The 25,510-nt window shown below is 37.6% G+C and overlaps 1 protein-coding gene across 7 annotated transcripts in view; it reads left to right on the top strand.

The window, feature by feature from the left end:
- The window catches only part of COL19A1 (collagen type XIX alpha 1 chain), a 181,402-nt gene that overhangs the window by 25,490 nt on the left and 130,402 nt on the right, over positions 1–25,510 (top strand). For all 7 annotated transcript variants that reach the window (XM_017739315.1, XM_017739316.1, XM_017739312.1 and 4 more), the window contains exons 5-10: positions 5,835–5,958; positions 6,345–6,620; positions 8,350–8,430; positions 10,558–10,683; positions 11,148–11,210; positions 19,557–19,610. In XM_017739315.1, the coding sequence (XP_017594804.1) occupies positions 5,835–5,958; positions 6,345–6,620; positions 8,350–8,430; positions 10,558–10,683; positions 11,148–11,210; positions 19,557–19,610 (724 nt within the window). The remainder of the gene's footprint in view (positions 1–5,834; positions 5,959–6,344; positions 6,621–8,349; positions 8,431–10,557; positions 10,684–11,147; positions 11,211–19,556; positions 19,611–25,510) is intronic.

Genomic DNA, 25,510 nt, shown 5'->3' with positions numbered 1-25,510 from the left:
TGAGTTGCATCATATAATGTGTCGTATGAAAACAACTTGAGGCCTAATGTAACATGAAACTATATAGTGCATCTTAATGTGATTTGAGGAAGATGGATAGGAAGGAAATTATTTCTTATTCTGACAGAAAAGACAGCTGTTCTTAGCTTTTATTTGAAAAGAATTTGAAATACACTTTCTAGGCAGTGATTGCTAAGTTGTTCTAGTTAGTTGATTCCTGTTCTCCTGTTGTACCAGTCAAGTTAGGTAAAAACTGAGAATCAAAAATATAGTAATTTGTTGTAGAAATATTGAGACTAATGTGGAGATTTTTGTATTTGGTCCGCCTGAGCTTTACTTTTTTATTCATAATAGATCTGAGTTTAAATACTTTGCCAACTTAAAAAGGCTAACATTTCAGTGTCTCCATCAACAAAGTACTAAACGAATCATTACCCAACACAGGAAAGTTTTTTAAACTAACTCCTCAAGCTCTGGTCACCAAATTATTGTAACATTGTCATGTTACAAGTGACATATACCAGGTAATGGTATATGTCAGCTGGAAAAGATATGTCTTGCCATAGACTCTAAACATCTCTCACTTCACTCTCAGGAAATGCAAGTTGGCTCATCTTTCTCTTCTTGGAAGATATACAGCAAGCTGGAGGCTTCATCGATACTTGTAAATACGGAAGTTTATCATATACTGTAGTGTATTCTCATTCGATATGGAACAATTAGAGTTCATAAGATTTAAAAATAGATGCTGCTTTTCCATTAGTGCTTTTTTTAAAAATAAAAACAAAAGGTAAATAAAGGATTGCCTTACTAAATTTGATATGGGTAATTCAATGCTGCTTTACAAAGATAGAACTAAAACTGTTTATAGCACAGTGAATACACAGTTAATTCATTCATAATTACTTCTTTTAGTATGCTAGCACTAGCAGTTCCAGCTGGTATGTGCATTTCAGAACTTTTGAGGAAACAAATGAATAAAGAAAATGTTTTGCCAAAAATCATTCTATACTTAATCTTTATAAAGAGTGGAAGGTATGAGCAAATACAGTGGTAATGTTCATGCAACATTCCTATAACTGCTCTTCTGGTAACCTCATAATGTACAGTCATAATATACACCTGTTTTTAGGAAAAATTATGACTCCGTTTAATCCAATAAAAAAGAGGAGAATGCAGCAAAAACTTTTGCAACTCTGTGTATACATGTGCTTTTATAGAGTGGCACACAGTAGCTGCAAGAATGTTAATGTGTATTTATTATCATTCTGGCTGCATCTGCCTCATTTTTCAACCAGTGAAACATTAAGAAATACCTGAATGTATGGATTTTTAACGTATCTATGTATGATCTAAAACCTTGTATTGTTGGGAATCTTCTTGCTGGTTATTGATGGTCTCCTCAATTTGCCAGCTGGGGCCTCTGTAATTTACAGTAAATCTCAGTCCAGCAGACCAGGGTGGTGTAAATTCAGACCTCTGTATTCAGTTCATGTGCTTCAATTCCTGCTATTGTTTTCTGTAGTTTCCACCACGGGTGTGCTTTGCTTTGAGAACACAGTGCTCCATTCATCAACTTTATTTTTTTATTATATACTACTGACAATATGGACAGAGGGAGAGAATCAAATTGTCGAAATTCCACCTAAAGTATAAATTAGTCAGACTCTGGGCGCCTGAGTCTGAGAATAATTCAAATTGCCCACTCTCAAGCACCACCCAACCCCTAGTGGCACCTAAAATGAATAATTTTGGACAACTGATTTCCCCCGGCGTCGGGGCATAAATTCCAGGCATGCTTAGAAGCACCATGGCTTACGTAGACAGGCTTGTAACTCCCACCCAAGTTTCATTGTGACACAAAGATGTGTTTAGACATGCCAGAACTTTGCCTAAGGTCCCTAGAGGTGCCTAAGTCATTGACGGTGCTTAAATCACACATAGTAAGTTTGGACAGCATTGAATTCAACACAAACCACAGCAATCATGAGTGTTTTGAGTGTAGAAAAGGAAGAGAGCACCTTTTTAACAGCCTTAAAGGTCTGAGCAGTCATGGGGAAAGGATGTCTGGTCTGGTAAGAAAATTTAACAAGAATGGGAGAACTTAACTGAAAAGGATATTTTATTTTCATGAAGATCTCAGATTTTTTGCTCCCAAGTCTGATGATGTAATTTGGTTCAGACACTGTTGTCCAAAAAGGCATCTAGTTGAGAGATCAGATGCCAAGGATACCCTCATCTGCTTGTCTGTGTTAATTTGTCCGTTCTTTTGTCTTGTCTTTATAGATAAATTTGCACACTTACCAGTTGCTACCCATATTTCTGTAACATTATAACTTGCTTAGAACCTGTCATTTCTCTTACTGCTTTTGGTGTAGACACCATGATCTGATACGCTAAGTTCATGTTCTCAGTTTGTGCTGTGTGTACATCTGTAGACTTTGAGGTGAGCTTGGTTAGGTTTCCTTCACCCTTTTTCTCTCTCTTTTTCTTATTGTTTTAATATTGTGTCAGGTGGAAAGGTTGAATAGTCTGTGTTGGAGTACTTTTTGGGCTGTGGAAGTGTGGAACAACTTGCTTTTGAATTTTTTATTGACATTTAATGCTGATCTTTAATTGGTTTCACCTGTACACAATACCTTGTAAGTTTTCTCTGGTTTTAAAATTTGTAGATGTGATCAGGTGAAACAGTATATTAAACATTCGAAGAACTTCTGAATTTCAAATTCAGTATTCCATGAAATTTCGGTTTGGCTTTTCTCATGTTCCAACATGAAGTTTTATGTTCATTTTTCTTTTTGGTCTTTAATTTTCCCATCAAATGTCATTATATATTTATTGTTTAAAACATGTACACACTTTGCCTATTTTTGAGGATTTTTAACTGATTTTACAGAGTAGAAGATACTATGGTAATAAGACTTAAATATCAATGAAGTATCTTACTAATCATCTGTACCTAAGGCACTTCAATGCCCAATGCATGCTTTTTTATTCTATTACAGTCACTTGAAGCCATTCAGGGACCAAGAGCATAGGGGAAATTACGTATGGTAGCAGATAGCCTGCAGTTTTCTGGGTATTTCATCCCGTTATTCTGTTCTTTTTCACATTCACCATCTGGCTAGAAGGGTTGACTGTTAAGTGTATACTTTAACGCATCTTTTAATGACTTTTTGGTCACCAAGGAATCATCATGTAGGTATCAATGATAACTCTTCTCAAAATAAAGATACTGCTTCTGTTGTCTCTCTGGTTTATGGTAGTTGTATATTAAATTTGTGCTGTTTGTTGGCCAGACACTGCAACAGGTTTCCCAAAGAGTTGTGGAATAATTTCCATTCCAGATACTTCCAAATCTCAGCAGGACAGGACTTACAGTAACTTGATATAATTTTCGGGTTGTCCCTGCTTTAAGCACAGGATTAGATCCATTGACCTCCAGAGGTACTTTCCTACCTAAGTCATTTTGTGAATCTAACTGAATTTATCCTTAGTCCAATTCTGCTTAAAACTTGCCTCTTTGGTTGACTTTGCTGAAATCAGTAATGCTCTTAGGAATTAAATAGATGTTGTCTGCTTTTCTCATTTCTCCTAATACAGTTTTCTTTGTCAGCTCAAAGTAAGAGAAGTTAGAGTGAACTCCTGCTGGTTTTTGTAATGCTGGCCCATACCTTAGCTCTTGTTTTGTTTCCTGAAATGGTTTGATAAACAGTTAAGAAAAGTAAATTTATATCACATGTACTCACACAACCAAACTTACTTGAGAAAATTCTGAAAGAAACACAATTTTACAAGACTTAGTACTGTCATACATCTAGATGGCTCTGAAAGTGTTAGGAAGGTGTGCAGTAAAAAGTGATGGAGGGGGGTGGGTGGGTGTGTAAAATAGTGCCACCTTGCCTTCCAGACTTACCATAGCAATCATGGTTTCCTCTCATTTGATGAAGACTTCTGATCATTTCTCTTCCACAGTTGTCTATTCTTTGCCCACTAATGTGGATTCCCCTGTGTCCCAATATGGAACTTAGCTGGGAAAGTTAATTGATTTTGAAGAGCTAATCAGATGCTCCCACAGCCAGATATCCTGTCTAGCTTACAGCTGTAAACCTGAGATACCATCTCCTTAGCCTGCCTGGGGTGCAGGAAACCAGAGGGCTGATCCCATATCCAGATAGTTTATTGTTCTGCAGACACACACTCATGCCCAGTGAAGGCATTTTTTTTATAAATCATAAAACATATTCTTTATGCTACATTTGAAATACGTAGTATGAAATCTAGATCTAAGTACAGCCAAGCCTATTCTCTTTTGCCTTGCCTTCTAACATTCCAACATCTATAGCCGTACAACAGCATATGGGTCCACTAACAATGTGGGACAGCAGCCAATTTGGTCCTGGGATAAAACAGGAATCAGCTGTGGGAAATAAGCCAAAGCAATGTGATTCCCACATAAGGGACTTAAATAGGTGCTAGTCCTTAAAGAAGCTCTTTGGCAGGATTTAGAGCAGGCTTCTCTGCACAGGAGGCATTTTTCCTGAGATCCTAAGTTAAGTACAGTAATTTCCAGGAGGGTTGTGGGGCTATTGTTTCATCAGCTGTAGTGCTTTGCTCTTTCTTTCCCCCCACCTTTGTTGTTTGTTTTATTTTGTTTTGTTTTTAATAAAAGCTTTATAGCACATTGCTGTACAATTATAATTCCATTAGTATTTTTTTAGAACTAAGCCATTTACTTCACATGATTGTGGGAAATAAACTGGAGGAAATTTTTCTGCTGCGTGGGGTCCTCAGGTTTCCTGAGCTCTGATCCAGGGAATGCTTTTTACACCATGGCTAGCTGGTCACAAACAGCAGTGTGAACACTTTAGCTACTCCTTTGCTGTGTAGAGATCTGTGGTTTTAATTTTCTCACCTCTGTCTTAGAAAAGAAATTATTTGAAATGCAGAAGCTTCAAATGAAATAAGTTGATTGTACCATGCTAATTTATGTAGTACAGAATTAGTGTATATTTAATGGTTACCAAAGTCTGTAGAGTTGAGGTACATATTTTGGTTTTTGTGAAGTACAAACTTTTCAAATAGTTCATACAAGTGGTGTTGCAGTGCATTCTGTGATATAGGCCAGACTTTTTTTTAGAGATATTGACGCATTTTGGGTAAGAAAGGAATAACAAAATCAAACAACAGCAAATAATTTTTTCTGAAATACATTCCTTATTTTTTGTCAAGCTTGCTAAAGTCCAAGTTTTCTGATGCTCAAGATGTCCGAATCATTGCCCATGGACATCACTGGATCAAATCCCTGCTCAAAGCAGGACCAACTTGAAAATTAGATCAGGTTATTATGAGCCCTGTCCAGCTGTGTTTTGAAAGTCCCCAAGGATGGGGATTATTCCACAAATCCTCTACAAAACATACTCAAGTATTCCAAGCGATAAATTGTGAAAAGCCGTATTTTAAAATACTTTCATGTGGGGCATTCACTTTGCATCAGTTCTTTTTAGACTCCTATTTATATTAATCAAAGATGCTAAAAAAGAAATTAACAAGATTTTCAGTCATTTATTCTTATAAAGAGACTGAATTGTACTTTTGAGAAGAAAAACTTCTGAATGCTGAGGCCTGTGAATTTGTACGAGTGGGAGCAAGTGTTTGGCTTCTTGTTTTCACCAGGTATTATTTTTGTTCATTATGCCGAGGCCTGTGAATTTGTACGAGTGGGAGCAAGTGTTTGGCTTCTTGTTTTCACCAGGTATTATTTTTGTTCATTCCGTTTAAGCAGTGCTTGTTGTAAGAATAACAAGAAATCTTTTTCCTCCCTCCTGTTCCAGGCAAGTATTTCCAAATGGGCTTCCTGAAGAATACTCCCTAATTGCCACGTTCCGTGTACGGAGAAGTACCAAGAAAGAGCGTTGGTATATATGGCAAGTTTTAAATCAGTATGACACACCTGAGGTTAGAGTCATCTTTGATTTATTTCTTCAAAAAGTTTCTTTTTCTTTTTTCCCCTATTAATATAATATATAATAATGGATGTTTCATCACTGGATTTAGCTAAAGTTTATATGAAATAGACAGACTGCTCTGAAATAATTGATAATTTGTTGCAGGAATGACAGCAATTTAGCAAAATCTATTCAGTTTAGACTGCAAAATAGAATCAAATGCATGTTATGATTTATAGCTGATATTTAGTTACCAATTTACATAGAAGAATGCTTCATAACATAATTCTTGCCCAGTGTATGTAGTTGAAATATTTTTATTATATATAGTTTATGTATGTGCTTATTTCTTATAACTTTTACATAACCACTTCTTTTATTTTGTCTTGTTTCCAGATTTCTGTCCTCCTGGATGGTACAAAAAAGGTGGTGGAGTATATGACCAAATCCACTCAGGGAAATATACTGCACTACACTTTTAAGAGTCGAGAAATTTATCCATTGTTTGATCGGCAGTGGCATAAGCTTGGTATTAGCGTGCAGTCAGGGATCATTTCCCTCTATTTGGATTGTAATTTAATTGAGAGAAAGCAGACTGATGAAAAATTCACCATTGACTTGCAGGGAAGGACACTGATTGCTTCTCGTGCTGCGGATGATAAGCCTGTAGATGTGAGTAGTATGAAAGGACAAACAGACAACTTGAAGTAAAGTTTTAGCCATGCTTTTACTAACACAGTCATAAAGAATCATGTAGATAAAATGTTCAAACCCAGTCATTATTTTTGAGTGTGTATTCTTAATTTGAAGTCCTTAAGTGTTTTTCTCTAAACATTATTCAATGCTGTACCATCTGCTAAGACAAAGCTGTTACGTGCATAGAACTCAGTCCTGGCTTAAGGAGTCTGCTTTCCTGTATTTAATTTGGAGAGAGAGGCACCTAATTACCATAGACATATTATTGCTATGTTTAAAGATAACTTGCAGTGCTAATTTTTTTCTTTCATTTTTAGTAAGATTTATTTATAAGTTTGTATCAGTCATCTGTTACACTTTGTCTGTCTTTGATACAGGGAAGACACAAAACAGTTAAGGGTTACCTCTGTACTGAGGTGTTCTAGAATAATTCAGCTATGTAGAAATAGGTGCACATTGTTCAAAGTTGTCTCTCTCTTATCCAAAAGGGAAGGGTTAGGAAGTGGTTGGAGGTGTGTTTCCTGCAGCCTTTGGTGCAAGAATTACACAAGGAAGCCCCATAATATTCTGGGCTATGTTCTGTCCCAGGGATGCTCTCTTCTGTTTCCTCATGCAAGGAGCTCACGACAGGTAATTTGAAATCATCAGGAAATGTCAGTTTAAGTACACTGACACACAGCTACCAGGGTTAAAGCATCTGCCTTGGAGTTTATAGTGACTGTCAGAAAGCTTCAGCGATGTTATGTACGCTGTTGGGTTCCAGAGGAGAATAGCACATTCTAACTGCAAGCTAATGCTGCAGGAGGAATCATTCTTGGGCAGCACTAAGCACTTTGGCCTGGACTCAGAGCTCTTATTTTATGGACCCAAGCTCACACTTTGTTTTATTTTCTAAGACTTGAGTTCAACGTTTCTTGAAATGTGTGTATAGTTTCCTCATTTCCAAATAGCATGCCAGAGAAAGAGCAGTTTCTTTTGTGCTGGTTGCAAGGCATGAGCTGGACGATTCTGAGTGGAAGTTGTCAATTGGGATTTCCACATTTGTAGGAATACATTATGGGCTTAATGCTGATGAAGGCTGCAGAGTGGATCCTGTACCAACAGTCACTTTTCTCAATACCAAGTGCAAGAGGGAGATTAAGAGGATATAAAATTGACACAGAAAGAGGCATATGAGGACAGGATTAGCTAGTTAGAACATTACCTGCTTCTCATCTTCACCAATCTACCCAAAGTATCTGAAACAGAAGCTTTATGTACAGAATTTGTGATTTTTTGCTCTTCAGGTATCTTAGTGGCAATGTCCAGGCAAAGGTCTTTCCAAAGCAATAGATGTATGTGATAGAGTGCTTATCAAACCCTTACTCTAGTTCCCTGCAGAGGAAAATTCCATTCCAGAAAAGAAGGTTTGCAGAGGATGTCTACAAGGCTAAAATACCAGTATAATATAGCAAACCAATACAGATGAATGCAACTCACATGAAAATAAATGAAGTCTTAAACGTGATTTACATCAAAGTAATAGACTGCCTAATTTGTTCCTTAAATGAGGAGCTGTGTAATTGTTTTGTATTTGTCTTTTTCTAGCATTTCAGAAATATGCAGTGTTTCAAAGAGAAAGTTTACTACACCAAGATAAGAAAAAGCATGCCGTAACACATAATTTTTTACAACTTGTATTAATTTCTTTCGTATTTCTTAATAGATTGAACTTCACCACATAGCAGTATATTGTAATTCACAACTTGCAGCAGAAGATACGTGTTGTGAAATATCTGCAGACTTGGTAAGTTGTCTGTTAAAATTCAAATGTTAATACAAAAGAAATTGCTTTGTTGTTTCTTACCTAAGAGTTGTGAAGAAATTTCAATAGAGGTGTTAGTTTAATTACCTTCTAAAAATGAATTCCATATCTGGAGTCATGGTGCATAGTTTCTTGCTGCCTAAATAAGTGGTACAGTGGAACATCAGCGAAAGGCACTAGGTGCTGCTAGTGCTTTTTAAATGCATTTGTTAACATTGATTAATATCTAATTAGTAAGTGAAGAAGCCTCGGAGAATAGGAAACGAATCACTGTGATGATTTGAGAACGGTTTCAAACAACAGAGGCCATTTCAGCAACAGTTGCATCTCATGAAGCTTTACAGATAATGTAAAAAAAGCCCATTAAAGAGTCTGCATGACAGTGGAAGAGAAAGAAAATAGGACAGTGTTGAGTTTTCTTTATTTTAATACACTAAGATGAAGGAATGGGTCTTTCATAATTGGCAAGTTATAGGGGTTGGGCTTGATCCTGAAGGTCTCTCCTAACCTTGATGATTCTATGAAATACATTCTTTTTTATCATGTACATGCTGACATGTATATATTGTTTAACATAGGGGAAACCAGTGATTTAGTTTAGAGGGTTCACTTCTCCCTCTTGTTTTGATAGACAGAATCAGTGTAAACTGGGAGATGGTAGAACCATAGGAATGCTTGAAGTTGTAGATGTAATTATTTTGCTCAATATAGCCCATTAAAACAAAAAAACACAAACCACAAATAGCCTCAGAAAGACATTGTGTTAAATTATTGGCCTGCTAGTTGTAAGATAGGCTCCTCTGAGACAGTGGACAGTGCCATCACCACCAAGCTTGTAGTCAGCAAAAAACCCAGGGCAAGTAGAAGGACTGATTGATTTCATCCACAAAGAGATAGAGGAAAATGTACCTGGATCGGAGAGAGAAATCTGCCCACGAACAGAGGAGCAGAAGACTGTGGGAACTGACAACGGCTTGGTCCTCAGAAGCATGAAAGATACATCATCTAATTTCAGGGGGAAATTTCAATTTTAAATAAGTATTAAGAGTTCAAATATATTTCTAAATATATTCTTGATAATAATGCAGGCTTTCTCTTGAATGTATAAGCTTATGAAAAAGTGGAACAAATGAAATTTCTGTAGGTTCCACTTGGTGCTTGGAAATACAATTTATTGAGCCGTTATGACCCAGTAGCAAAAAAACAAGAACAAAACAAACCCTAATTACATATGAACACAAAAAGCTCAACACTTAATAAACACTTAAACATTCATTCAGCTATATAGCTAAAAACATCATCAGTTTCATTTGTAGGTCTTATGTTTAAGATGTAAGAAATGGTGGACTACTTGTTAATTACTGTCATATTGAAACCAGCATTACATTTTTAGATTTATTTTTTCACAACTCCCTTACCCATTATAACAGCCACATTTTAAGTAATTTAAGAGAAGGAATTTATACTTGGATACAAATTTCTACACTAAACAGTAAATCCTGTGAGAATTTCTCTGACAGAAGGCTTGAAAGAAACCTCATTACATTTTAATGAGAGTTTCTGAAATTTACCAGGTTCTGTTGGCTTGTCCTGTAGTATTTCTTCAGGTTGGCTCAGTTCTCAGGAGTCACAGACAGGTGAATCTTGGCTTCAGGGTTTTTTTGTTTGTTCCCAAACTAGGTATGCCAGAAGTGTTTAACTAAAAAAAAAAGTTTTCCTTAGCACTCACTTTTATATTTTGCATTTTGGGGTGGGGGAGAGAACAGGACGAGGCTGAGAAGTACTGTCTTTTTTTTCTCCCCATGGACATTTTCTGTTTCTGCTTCACTACTAATTTTGGGAGACTTTATTCCTCTGTCTGGGCTCTTTTGGAAGAGAGAAGTGGGACAGTCAAATCAGTTTTAACTGGCATCGATTTTAGAACAGAATGATTGCAATATCTAGAATTCATTTTTTTACAGCTTTTTTCTCTGTTTGGAAATTGTTATTGCTTTCCATATATGGTTGGTACAGGAGTATTAAAACAGAAGGTGACTTAAAACTAGTGTTTGGATGGTATTTACCTATTAACCAAAGTGGACCAAAAACCAGAAAATCTCTTTACTCTAGTGCCCACGTGAGGAGAGGTTACTGGCTACGACTCCATCACCAGTGACTGCTCATGCCAGCAAGATATACTCGCTTCCAGGAATGCAGCAAGAACCTACACAGAGATGCTACTGCTTTCCAAATAAAGTATAAAGTTTTCCTATTGCTTTTTAATGCATCATGCTGTTTAACCCTGCTAGGTATAAAACCAGTCAGGTTTTTTTTTTTTTTGCAGTCATGAAAAAGTCTTACTGGTTTGTAGTATTGTAATGTACTTGCATTGTATTTCCCAGTTAAGAAACAGTACATTTTGCATTTAGTTGATGTAAAGTTAGAGACATCAGTAAGGTTTAATTGTTTGAATATACACCCAAAGAAGTACCATAGTTAAAATGAGAATTATATTTAGGCATTACATTTAGTGTAAATGTTTTTACTTGGAAATAAATTATATTCTACACAGTGTTTGTTTTCTTTTAATATTTCTCCTGGGTGTCGCACTATATTTATTGAGTCTTTTGCTTTGTTAGGCACTTGTGACAAAGACAGGAAACAAAACCAAATATATTTTAGATCTGCTTTGTTGACTTTTTTATTTCTTTTAAAATCAGGGAGAAGCAGGATTGCCAGGAGTAGCTGGTTTACCAGGCCAGAAAGGAGAGAAAGGTGAAAAGGTAAAATATCACTTGAATTCTCTCTTTCAAGTCTTTATTTTGGCTTATCTTTCTTAAATAGGAATTACATGGATTCTGTTACTCCTTGAAGGAATCTGCCTGAACACAGGTTAGATCCTTTATCAGTCAATGTCTGGCTCTATGTGTGAGCTGCCTGTCAGGCATCTTACAGCTGCCTTGCTTTGGGGTCACCTCATAAACTCTGTGGAACACAGTTAACCTGCCTGGGAAGCACATGCCTCCCCAGCCCCATCACTGTGCCTTATACAGAAGTCATGTGTATCGTCTGACAAGAATTTTTCCATATCGTGTGTGTACATCACTGCTGATGGGCAGAATCCCGTGTGGTCGATTCATCCTTGCAATCATCAGTAGGAGGAGTAGGAGCAATCATCATGAAATATGACCTCAGTATATTCTTTGACAACACCCATACCTGAAACTCTCTTAATTATGAAGAGAGAAGAATCTGACCTTGGCAAGGCTCTAGGATGGGCCAGTGGGTCCTTTCCTTGGGCCTGTTCTGAATTTTTCTGTAGTGCTTACCATGACGTTCTTATGCTGTGTAGCTTGGGGATTTCCTAACAATATAGGTCAACATATGAGATGTTTTCCCTTCGCTCTCCATTCCTTAAATTTTGTTGGAGGATGCTGAATTAGGACATGTCTGGGAATGTTTTTTCCATGTGCTATTAGAGCAGGAAAATTGAATAAACTATTGTAAATCTGCCAGAAAGACCATGAGATAGGAATTGAGTTCAGGGAATGCAGTGTGAGAGGAAGATGTCTAGAATGTCCTAATCCAGAGGTTAGGATGGAGGTATCCTAACCCAGCATCCTACCTTGCAGCACACCATTTAATATGTGATTGAAATAGTTTGTGAAGACAGCCAGGGCTGTTCTTACAGCTGTAGTATCAGGCTGAAAAGGGTCCAGTTCTGAGAAGGCTTATCCACACAGTTGATTGAAATTAAGAATATTCCTTGATAGTATACTGCCCCCCCACAACTCCTCCCCTCAAATATGTATTTCACTTTTGGTACAAGCTGTATCTTTAGGTGAAAAAACCAGATCAGCCATGTTAGTTTCTATAGTCCAGCTGAACCTAGGACTGCTGTCAGTTTACAGACTTAATCATGGAGTTTTGATCCTCGGTCTGAGTGTATTGAACAATTGTCAGTTTTTAGTTTTAGCCTATGTCGCCAGCATAGGGAGTTCCTTAGCATTTGTGTGGGAAACTGCTCTTCTGCTGCTGACCTGATCCATTTAGACTATTATTGCTACTAAGATGGGAGAGGAGACTTCACAAGTCTGAGGTTTTTTACCATTTCATTTCCCAGCCAATTAGCAGTATTTACCATGCTAAGCATAGTGCCTCTAAATAAAGCATGCAAGTGCCTATGGTCACTTTTGGTTCTGCTCTCCCACTTGTTTTACAAAGAAAGCCTCATTGCATGGATTCTCTATGCATGGAACTATCTAAGGGTCAATGAACCCCGCTGCACCCAGCAGTTTAGCCTAAAGAGTGTATATTGACATTTATGAATGTCCTTTCACAAAATTGAATGAATCAGCAGGTTAAAGTCAGGGGTAGTACAGCAAGCAGGTAGAAAGCTACTTAATTTGAACTTTTCTTATAATCCACCAATACTTGTCACTCCCTAGCTTTGCAGAGGGTGGTTTTTTTCTTTTGGGGGGGATGGAGAAGGGGGGTTGGATGGAGGGCACAGTATAACTGTGATCAGGATTGGGTCACTGACCTTTGGCAGCAAACAAATCCTGTCTTGAATAGTGCCTGCCATGATGCAGCTGAAAGCAACATTCTCTGAGGTTTTAGTACCATTTTTCTCATTGACTCTGCATTTAAGCAAGTTTTCAGTAATATTCCTTCTGAATGATGGCCTTGTTACATCAGTATTTAGACCTGAAGAGGCAGAAAGACTCCAGAACATTCCAGACATGTAGGATACATGATTTATTGTCAGATTATGTAAAGGAAAGTAACAGACTCTGGCTGAGTGTTTTGTAACCTGCTATACAAAAAATAGGCATCCTCTTGATAACTTTGCTGGCCAGTTACAAAAAACCAGGTCTTCTCTAAGTTGTGTGTGGTTCCTAAGCACATATTTCCCCCTTTGCTTGTGCTCAGCTTCTTATTTTATTGTTTCTTTTTCTTCTAAATCACATCACTATAGACATCCAACTAACGATATTTAAATGTACTTTCAATTGCAGCATCCAAGTGAAAATGTTAATTTTTTACTTTCTTTCATGAGAAATTTCTGTTTCTGTTGATATTATCTCTTTTTCAGCACAAAAGTTCTTCTCCTTTTATTTTACTTTATCTCATTCCAATTTCATATTCACTTTAATTAATTGTATCATTGAATTTAAACGCCTTTTTTTTTTGTTGCTATGGGATTGACAAGGAAGTCTCTACCTACACAGATTGCTATTAGGCTATGTTCAAGCCCTTCAAAATTTCCCTTTTCTTCAGTCTCACATCATTGTTCCCTAAGGTCAGACTGTTTAGAAACATATAAGCTATCACCAGCATAAAGTATGATAGCTTGCAAGCCATTTTTAGGCATCTTGAATTTAATTATTAGCCTGTTTCCACTTCATTCCTGTACTCTTGGCTCATCTTAGTACCTCTGAACAGGTCTGAACGAAAGTTTGAAGTATATTGCAGGCCCAAAGGACTGAAGTGCCATATTTTCACTGGAACAAGCACTCATGCAGATATTGATATATATCTGGCACACTGTGCATCTGAATGCACAGGAGCATCACTGATCTAAACTATGCCATTTGTGTGAACAGCTTTCCTGTTTGTATACCTGGCCTTCCATTGTGACTTCATGAGGACAATTCTTCACTCAAAACTATTATCTCCAGTACTTCGGGCATGAAGTATTTGGTTTGCTCTGCAGGATATTTTTGCTGGGAGATCAGCTTCTGCAGCAAGGGAACACCTCCTGTTCTTTAATTTCTCAATAATTGAAACTGAAAAAGTCACCAGGACCAACTTTGTTTGCTACAGCTAAGTGTACAATTTAGACTATCTCTAAATAATATACTGTATTATTCTCATGGCAGCTTGATTCTTAGCACAGTGTATTCCACAAGCTGCAAGTGGACACAAGTCAGGTGGAAGTCTCCTGTGATTTTACCACATTTTGATATCTGCTTTGGAGCTGGTTTTTCTCTTCTGCTGATCTGAGTGAGAAATTTACTGTGTTTTCTATTTGGTTGCAATTTGTACCACTTCAGCATGGTATGTAGCTACTCAGTCTTACAAGCATATTTGTTGTTAGGAAATGCCTTTTGATAATGTTGTAAAAGGTCCTGTTTTGTCCTCAATATGTAGAAATTCTTAAGAAAGAATAAGAATTACAGAATTTACAAACTGATTTTCACTCTCAAAGAGGCTAAAAAGTAACTGTTTTCTACTTTTATTTGTTTTAAGCAGACTTAGTGCCCATGAAATATTTTAAATTGAAATCTAAACAGAATTAAATATTTTGATATAACATTAAACCAATACACACTGTGTTAATAGGTCATTGGTTAACACTGAAAGTGCAGTAGGGACCAAAAGCCCAGAGGCAGAGTGCTTTCAAATATTAAAATGCCTGTTAATGCACACCATAGAGAACTTTATTGCTATCCAACTTCATTAATTTAAATTTTACTTAAGGAAAAAGACATTTAAAAGGCCATTTTGGGATTGGTAGAGATAGGTTTATGCAATATATTATTGCACTAGGAAAATATTTTTAATAGAACGGCATGAAAAAAGAACTCCTGGAGAACAAATGAAGTGTCTGAACTGCTCTTTCTGCTTCTTTTCCTTGCTAATCTTTCTTTTCTGCTACTCTGACTTTCGTCTTTAAAATCCAGTCGACTTGATTCTACCTAAAGCATACCTTTTGTACTATGCAACCTTCCAACTATGTTCCTTTCTGGCTCAGTCTTTGTTGCTGAGGTCACTGATAGGGACCTAGAAGCTGGAATTCAAGAAAAAGAAGAAAATGGAGCAAAATATGGCTGGTTGTCAGTTATGACAAAGTCGGGAATTGCCAGTATACTTAGTAGAATATAGTCTTACAGTAAGCAGAAAGAAATGCTTCATGCTTACCTAAGAATTTATGGATAGTCCTACTTTTATTTTACCATCTAGTAGTCCAAGTTATCCAATTAATAAGGGAAAATATCATTAGTAATGCAAATTAATTTTTTTTCTTTTAAAAAATTCTGAAATGTAGACTTATTTTCTTTATTACCATATTTGCCATCCCAGTATTCATCTCAGTCCTGAGTTTAAGTCTTCCTGAGTAGTGGAGAAGGTGGCAGCAAGTCCTCAGAGGTGCTCAGAGGTGTGGGGGGAATGTCACACTTCCCCAGTGGGGCCATTCCAGAGCTGATGCAGGAGCAGGGGAGCCAGCAGTGACTGGCACTGGTGCAGGAGTTAAACCAGCAACACCCAGCTCAGGCTATGGTGAGGCTGAGCTCCTGCACTGATGGGACAGGACACAGCTGGGTGCTTCTGCTGGGACTAACAGGGATGATACTGGTCTACATACTCCCTGCTGCTCCCACAGCAGTAGGGAAACCCTGGAATGATGCTGCGTTTGGGATGTATTTGGGATGTTTTCTTTCTCTTCACATATTCTCTGAAAGTGAATTCATTTTTTCCTTTTTGCTAATGTACACCTTTTTTTTACCTGGATATTTCTGGTGATGTTGTGTCCTGCTTTTAGTTGGGGAAAAGTAGATTTCATTCACAGTAGCCAGTATGGGGCTCTGTTTTGGATTTGTGCTGGAAACAGAGTTGATAGCACAGGGATGTTTTCATTATTGCCAGGCAGTGCTTGCACAGTGTCAAGGCCTTTTCTGCTCCCTACCCCACCCCACCAGCGAGGAGGCTGGGGGTGCACAAAGAGTTAGAAGGGACACAGCCAGGACAGGTGACCCCAACTACCAAAGGGATATTCCATACCCTACACATGGTGCCATGCTCAATATATAAAGCAGTGGGAAGAAGGAGGAGGAGGAGGACTTTTAGAGTGATGGCATTTGTCTTCCCAAGTCACTGCTACCCATGATGGAGCCCTGATTTGCTGGAGATGGCTGAACACCTGCCTGCCCACAGGAAGCAGTGAATTAATTCCTTGTTTTGCTTCGCTTGTGTGTGCAGTTTTTGCTTTGCCTATTAAGCTGTCTTTATCTCAAATCACGAACTTTCTCGTTTTCATTCTTCCAAGTCTGTCTCCCATTCCACCAAGGGAGTGGAGATGAGCGAATGGCTGCATGAGGCTGGCTGGAGCTAAACCACAACATAATGCACACATGACTACACAGAGATGACAACAGGGAAAGCTAATTTGCTTAATCAAATCTTATCAAACCAAACCTGATTAAGGCTGAGGGGTGTTTTGACAACTGATGTATATCACTCATTTTATCTGAGCTAATATGTCCTCATTGGAGACAAGAGCAATGTTGCCACACAATACCTTAACAGTGTGTGCTCTAGGCCATGTTAATGCCTAGAGCATTAGATGCATTTGCTTTTATCTTAGTACTAAAATCATCTCTCTCTGGTCACTACAAGATTAAATGTTACTGTGCTAAATCAATCCCACAGCATGTAATAGTGTAAATATATTGTAAATAGACACGCAATTTAGGAGACAAAGTAATGAGTTTAAATAAAATATGTTCTTAAAAGAATGGGTTTTGGTTTTACATGAGAAAGGACTGTAATTTGTTAACTAATTATCTGTTTGTCATTTTCTCTATCCCACATTTGGATTTAGGCAATTTGTCCTTGCTGTCCGTTACTGTATTTTGTGTCTGTTACTAGCATATCATTTCTAGTTCTACAGCAGGTGTGCTGAATAAAGACTGCAAGGTGCAAAGAGGTAAAGGTCAGAGCTTTTGAAGGTCTCTGAATCATTAATGTAAAAGAACGATCACAGGTGTAATACTGCAGGCAGTCTCAGATGTGCAGGATTATTTCCACTCCAGATAGAAAGCTGATTGGTGTCTTTGGAAAGAAGTATGTTTGCTGTCTGCAAACACTTTCTAAGAATTCTGTTTGGCTTGACTTTATGGAAAGTTGACGGAAGCATTTTTTCTTTAATTTTTAATTTTAACCTGCTGAATTTCCACACTGTGTAATTTTACCAAAACAAATATTGTCAAAAGTATAATAGCTATCTTACTGCTTGCAATAGTTCACATTCTGAAAAAATGTGCTATGGCTTAAGTATTTTATTCAATAAATAGCTTATCCTCAGTTGAAAAGGATTTTCACTGTCACCCTTAGTAAATCCTGAGAGTAGACATACAGCTCATGGTTCTACCTTTGGGTGTTGTTACACTGCTTGTACGTCATAACCTATGAATGTCAGCATTGTACTACTACTGCTCACCACCTTACAAAGCTGTTTTTCTGGCAACTTATTCTTCAGTTTTGTGAAGGACTTTAAGGTCTGCAGAAGGAAAAGAAAATGCCATTAAGGAAAAAAATTTAAGATGCTTTTCCTGTATTTTTGGTTTTAGTCTGTCATGCTGTTTGTATGAATACTATTAGATACCTATAGTATCTAATATTTATATTCATAAAGGCACGAAAAACTACAACCTTTCAGCCTGTAGGTATTAAAATCACAACTAGAAAACAGAAGCATAACTTGCAGATCTAATTTGCAGTGGAAAATAATTGTCTTCAAGATCGGGAGTCTGTCTGCTGTTAGTGGAACAGAAGTGTAAACATACCTTGGTTAATTGGCTAGTAAGTCATACAGGCTAAAGGCTTCCTGGAGTGTAACAGGCTGTGTAATTTTAGACTCTACAGTGCATAAAAATACACTGCTGAAGGTAACGACATGGTTCTGGTCAGTTAAAATACTGGCAAGTGGCATAAGGGAGCAGAGGAATAGATAAGAGGGTCACTCTGAGGATGATTAGATAAGGTAACCTTTATCTCTCATAGTGACAGTGGATTCATGCTATTCACACATACAGGATTTTGGTCTGTTTTTAAGGCAGAACTGTTTAATATCTTTATCCATGGTCTGGGTGAGGGGATCGCGTGCATGTTCAGTAAGAACAAGTCCTGTGAGAAGTGGCTGAGGGAGCTGGGGGGATTTAGGCTGGAGAAAAGAAGTCTCAGGGGTGATCTTATTGTTCTCTACAAGTGCCTGAAAAGAGGGTGTAGCCAGGTGGGGGTCAGTGTCTTCTACCAGGCAGCCAGTGAGAGGACAAGAAAAAATGGCCTCAAGCCGCGTGATGGGAGGTTCAAGTTGGACATCAGGAAGAATTTCTTCAGAGAAAAGGTGTTCAGTCATTGGAATGAGCTGCCCAGGGAAGTGGTGGAGTCACTTTCCCTGGAGGCTTTCAAGAAACAACTGGATGTGGCACTTAGTGCTATGGTCTCATTGACATGGTGGTGTGTAGTCAAAGGTTGGAGTCGATGATCTTGGACGGGTTTTATAGCCTTTATGATTCTGATACAACTGTTGTTGTGTACTTCTTGCCAATCTTACTGCTGCTTTCTCAACTTCAGAAAGATCAATAACTTCATTTCAGAACAGAGTTATGATGTTATTCTTGATGAAGAATGTTCTTTTCTTGGTAGAAGTAGACACACCTAATGTTTTGCTTCTTTTTTAAATGAAGAGTATATGGTTTCAGTGCTTTTGTTGTATTCCTCTAGCATTCAAATTATTTTTATTTTAAATTTTTTAAATCTTATACTTGACATTATTTAGCAAAATTTCTGGTTTTGGTGTTTTCTTATGTCATTTTTAAGACTTATGGTCCAATTTACAGCTGCTGGGATCTTCCATAACTCTCCTGATCAGTCTCTCAAAATTTGTCTCTCAAAACTAAGATTTTCTTATAGATTGCTTATGGCTTGGGGTTTGGTTTCTCTGAGGGGATAAAAGGGAGGGAGAGAGGAATTTATATAATGTCTTTCAAAAATATGGTGGGCACATGACTTTAGACAAATCTCTGTTACATGTTGAGCTTTCTCACTGTAGAACTGAAAATGGACCCTCTTGGTTTCAGTCTGCTGTTGCAATGAGTTCCTTTAAAATTAGTGGGCTTACTTTTATGGAAACGTGGATGTGCAAGTATTTGTCTGATTAAGTTCTTAATTGACAATATAGGTGTTTATAAATGTATTTATTTTGCTGATTTTAGTGTTACATGTGAGGCATCCTCCTACACAGTGGTTGCATTACTAAAAGATCATGAGTCTGATATGACCTGAGTAGTTTTTGTTAACCTCAGAAGTCTGTAGAGCTTCTAATTGACCAATTTGTTTTGTAGGGTGAGATGGGTGTGAAAGGACCGGACGGTGTTGCTGGTCTGCCTGGTGAAAAGGTATGTATGTATGTTTGTTGATAGGTGATTTAACTCACTGGAAGTGTTAGTTATGTCAGTGGCTCCTCTGCGATTCTGTACAGAAATGGGAGGATAGAACACTTCTGTTAGAACATTATTGTCTTACCTGCACTGCCATGTTTTTGTAGCACACTGAAAAAGCTGTTCAGATCAATAGTACTCTCTGCAGATGTGCTTATTTGGTGGGGTTTTTTTCCAAGAAGTGGGGGTTATATAGAGAGTTAAAGGAAGCTACTTGTTCCACTTGCCCAGTTTGTGGTCTGCAAGCTTAGATAAGAGCTCTTGTGCACTCAACAGTCTTCTTGGTAGAGCTTGAGATAAACACCACTGACTTCTTAATCAAAGATTTGGAATAGCCACGGCTAAGAAGACATGCCAGCCTACCGGTGTATTCACTTCATTTCAGAATGTTAGTGTGCAAAATAAGACAACAGTGTGCACTTACTGGCTTCAGTGCTACTGACTTGTATTAGAGGAAGTCTGTAAGTCTAATATCTACGATCTTCAGTGTAGAGACAACCCTCACAATACTGAGGAAACAGCCTGTTGCTGTCAGGCTTAAAAGCTGTGAGTTTACAGGATATAAAATTAGGAAACTGTCTTTTATTTTTACTTACTATTTCTGTCTCAAATTGTGATTTGTTAAAAATGGGAGGTAGATGTCTATCACCAAAATTATGAGTTAAAATCAAGGTATTTGTTGCTGATGTTAAGTTATATGTGGTAGAAAACTGGAGAACAGGCTGCAAAGATGTTCAAAGGACTTTGCAATGTTGAGGGACTGAATTGTCAAGTGGTATGTAAAACTCTGAGAAAGCAATAGTCCAGTGATGAAGATGAAGAGGAAAACAAAAGAAGCATTATGCATTTCATGCCAGACTGGACTAGCTATTACTACTCAGGGAAGTTATCTTGGAGTTACAGGTCAAGGAAAACATGGACTCACTGTTTAGTACTAGTCAAATACACAAATAGTATTTAGGAATTACTAGGAAGAGAATAGGGAACAAAGCAAAAGCATTTTAATGTCACCATTTTTTTAATGAATCAGTACTATACTGCAACTTGAATGATGTATACAGTTCTGGTTCTCACATCTCAGTGTGAATCTAATAATACCAGAAAAGATTCAGAGGTGATCAAGAGCACTGGGCATCTTCCAATTAAGATGTGACAATGTGGACTTCAATCTGAAAAAGGCACAAATAAGAAAAAAACATGTCATGTTCTGTTCTCTGTACAGTCCAAAATGGAGCAGAAAATATTAATAAGGATTTATTTATTTATTTTACTCTTCAATGTATGAACTAGAGCATCAAACCTATCTGATAGCAAGTTCAAAAAGGATAGAAAAGGCTCGTTCTTCCTGTTACAATATTACAGTTTGAACACTGCCACAGAACTTGAAAAGTCTGAAAATGTATTAGAAAATTAATGGAGTAAAATTCCATGGAGTGTGTCAGTTTATTTGTCTGAAAGTTCTTGGACTTCAAGAGGCTAGAGTCTGGGAAAGCCACAGGAGAAGTTTTTGTGGCTGCCTTGTTGTTATATTTTTCTGTAGATGTCTGTTCTTGCCACAATTGTAGTCCTATAATTGACTGGAGAAACCTTTGTTTTGATCCCGATAGACAATGTTTTACTTTACTGTGCTCCTAGATGTGAATTAATGGAAAGAGTTATTGTAAAGCATTGTAGATTAAGATTGATCTAGAATGAAGCTGTGTTTTCCCTTGGCTCTTTCTGTAGCTCCTACTGTGATGTTATCTTGCTTTAAACTTACCAGGCTACGCTGCTTTTCCAGTCCAAGTTATTATTATTACAGTTTCCATGGTTAATATTGTTTGGGTTTTTTTGCTAAGCGCCTTGCAAATTCATTGTCAGGCCAAATCCCAAAGCTCCTGTTAGTTTACATGAAGCTCAACAGTCAGACCATATTTAATATCAAGACATTGTACTTTTTCTGAACATTACAACTCCCTTAATTCAGCCTTTATAAAATACCATTGCTGAAAATTAAAAATGAACTACCATGAAATACGAAACTGTCAAACATGAAAACTTCTAAAATAAAAAAAAAAAGGCAAGTATTTTGTACATGCATAGCTAGATGAAGAAACTGAGATCCAGTTACCCAGCTTCTGCTAGCCAGAGTGGTCATATCTCTGTGGAGTAGTCCAGTGCTGTGTGCGTTAGCTCCTTTCTGGAGCTAGAGTGAATATTTTCCTTGTGTTGTGAAAGACATGTTCTGTCTCTCAGGTGATGTATCAACTATATAAATTTGTAGTCTTTTGTTTTTGTGCTCCCTTAAGTGTTGTGTTCTCTATGTCAACACTGTACATAGAGTTAAAGACAAGTGGAGAAGCAGCAGCAAACCTGTCTGAGTTCAAGAAGCATTTGGACAACACCCTCAGGCACAGGGTGGGATTCTTGGGGTGTTCAGTGCAGGGCCAGGAATTGGACTTGAAGATTCTCAGGAGTCCCTTGCAACTCAGCATATTCTATGATAAAAATACTCTAAGCACTGCTGTTTGGAAAGACATCTCCTACATTTCAGGATGTTGAGGTGCAGACTGTGCAGTGCTGGGAGAGCATTCTAAGAAGCTACTGCTGTTTGTGTATCCTCTTAAAGCATTCAACAGACATTAGCTATTGTTGGTGTTAAATTGCTTAGTATGGCTATTGTTATGCTTTTGCACTGTGTATTTCTGAGCTTTGTGCAGATGTGCCCCTGAGTCAGAAAAGAAACAGGAAGAAGGAAAAATTTTTTTTTTTTTTAATTTAACTGAAGTTTGAGGCTTCAGAGAACAGAGGTGCTCTTGCTAATACTCACAAAACCTATCCACTGCAATACTCCTTTGCTTATACTTCATTCCCTGGGAAAATGTTCAGAGAATAAATAAGCAATAGATTTTACTCATGTTGTTATGCACAAGAAACAATATCAATTCATTTGACCTATTTTAGGTGTTTAACTTAAGAGTGAGATAAACTTGGCTGTTGGAAGTCCTGTTTTTTCAGATAAATTATCTCAAACATACCTGACATAGTGAAAAACTAAACTTAGAATAATACTATTCAATGGACTTTATTACTTGAGAGAATTTTAACAGAAGAATCTCCCAGAGCAGTGCTTCATGTTCATATACTTAATTTTCAGGCTGTGGGTAAATGGTGAAACATCTGCAAGGCATCATATGTGGCCTTGACTTCCAAAGATCTTAAGTGTGAAAATTGTTCAGTCTGTCTTCAAATGTGACACTTTGCCCTCTGTCACTTTTAAAACATACTGTCACTGAGAAAATAATTTCCCATTCACTAAATGCTGCAGTGTTTTTGTGACAGTCTCTTGCTGATAGGTGCACAAGTAAGTGGTGTAGACTTCCAGGAGGCTCTTGCGAATTAATAGGTTGGATCTGCTGAAGGCTAAAACAGAGAAGAGAATTTAAGACTTGGTGACTCTAGGGTAACATAAGAATAGCCTTAACACCCTAAAGAAAACAGAGAATGTTCTGGCCATAATTCAGCAGTTTTGTGGATTTTTCTGATGTAGTTCTTGTAGGCTGCCAAAGAAAAAAATGAGGTTTTGTTGTCTGGTGGCTACCACAAGGTGCCTGTTGTCTCATCAGCCTTTGGGTTAAAAGAAGTCAGTGTGCTGGCGCTTATGACCAGTCTAGAGAGTCAAGCATCTAATGCAGACCCTGAGGAGCCCTACCTCAGGCCCCTCAAAGTCACAACAGAGTAGATAATCAGCACCATTACATCTGTCTATTTGATGTCTGCCTACCTAGTTCCTTCATCCCCATCCTTCTTCAGGGAACTGTCTTAAGAGATTTTTCTTTTAAATATTAAAAACTACTTGGGATGATAGGACAAATTCTTGAGATTATCAGAGGAGATAGTTCTAAGGTATTTGTTTATAATTCTAAATAAGAGGGTAGTAGTCCTCCCTTGGAGGGAAACCTGCTTCCTTTTTAGGCTATGAGAAGAGATGGAATACAGTGCCACGATCCCTTTCCTGAAATCAGGACTGATTTGAAGCTCAGCCTTCTGGGCACATTTCTTCAAGGTATCTGTCAAACCATGATACAAGAACAACTGGAAGTTGTGGTTAATCAGAATCCCTATGTGTGTGAGACCTTAGGCACTGTCCTTCTGGCAATGTTCAGCAAAGTCTGTGAGAACAGAAGAAATGTGTTGAAGGAAACACTTTGTTAGCCTACATTTTGGTGATTGGCAAGTTAAATTGCCTCTTGGTACACTTCTGAAGCCATTTAGTATATCTGGATTGTAGCCAGAGTGCTGGTTATGGCATGAGAAATTAAATCTGTCCCTAAAGTGGAGGTTTGAGGTAACTGGACTGCTTTAAGATATATTATGACAGTCACCTATCTGCTCCACAAATTAACCAATCCTGATCTAGCAGTTAGACTCTTTATGGCAACAAAAACTGATTGCTCTGTCACTCACCCAAATAAGTCAAGTCCTTTCCTTCTCTTTGCTTCTGGTTCTATAATGCCATGGAAACAAAGCTCCAAACTGAAAGTTTATTTATGTTCTGGATGCTAAGTGATGGAGTCCTGTTTGGGTTATGGGGTTATTTTTTGCTGGTCTGTGATGCTTTGACAGTCAAGGTGAACTTCTCAACTGTTTTGGCATATACATTTTAGGGGATGGACGATCTCTGCGTACTTGAGAAGTTTAGCAGGAGAGTTCCTGGTTCTGAAAGATAAGTTGCCACCTGCGGCAGGTATTTTGATTCAAAATATTAAGCCTCTTGGGGAGTTGTGGACCTTACCACTCCCTCCAAGTACCTCAGAGGAGGTCGTAGTGAGGTTTCTTCTCCCAGGTAACAAGTTAGAGGATAAGAGGAAATGGCCTCAAGTTGCACCAGGGGAAGTTTAGATTGCATATTAGGAAAAATTTCTTCACCAAAAGGGTGATCAGGCATTGGAATAGGCTTTCCAGGGAAATGGTTTGAGTCAACATCCCTCGAAGTGTTCAAAAAATGTGGCATTTGGTGACATGGTTCAGTGGTGAAGATATCAGTGTTAGGTTAACGGTTGGACTCAATCCCAGAGGTTTTCTCCAACCTCAGCGATTCTATGGCTTATGTGTGTTTTGAGACCTGCTAGCCAGAAAGGCCTTATGCTTCTGAGATTGTGCTCATGGCAGTAAGGCTCGAGGGACTCAAGCTAAGGAAGGTGAGTTATTTACTCTATTCTTGGCCTTTCTATATTTTTTCATTTTTTCTATTATGAAAATATTTTTTCTTCTTTATCAGTGACTGAGTTCTAAAAAATAAAATGGATGTAGGCAGAAAGGTAATTCAGAAAATTCAGAAGATTCACAAAATTAAACTGGGTTTGTCCATTCCCCTTTAGCCAAACCTCTATAGTAATTACTTTCTTATGATTCATATTATATGATTCATAGTATACAATTCATAGTGACGAAAATCATGTGTCTATGTTTCTTAAATTATATTTTGTGAAATACTTGTGACAACATTTGCTTTGAATATTTGACTTTCAAATGGCTTAACCTTACTGGTTTAGTTTTTTGCACTAATTTTTTGCAATCTAGATTGTGAATAGTATTCCTAAAATATTAAATATATTCAGTAAAGTTTTTAAAATAGCTGGTCTGGCATGTAAGCTTGAGATATTCAATATGCTGAGCATTTGGTACTGCACTCTATAGATGCTCCTGCAGTATATTAACAAAATAGTTTAGACTGGAAAGAGAAAGAAATGCTTATGTAAATCAAAAAGTGTTTATTGCTACACAACTTAGATTTATGTTCAAAGACCAGAGAAAAACTAAGTGTAGATTTCAAGAAGTCTACCAACTGTATGAGTGCTACTGGTATTTTGAGTCAT

This window comes from Corvus brachyrhynchos, unplaced genomic scaffold (assembly GCF_000691975.1).
Source record: "Corvus brachyrhynchos isolate BGI_N302 unplaced genomic scaffold, ASM69197v1 scaffold136, whole genome shotgun sequence".
Classification (NCBI taxonomy): Eukaryota; Metazoa; Chordata; class Aves; order Passeriformes; family Corvidae; genus Corvus; species Corvus brachyrhynchos.
This window is presented reverse-complemented; position numbering and strand designations above follow the sequence as displayed.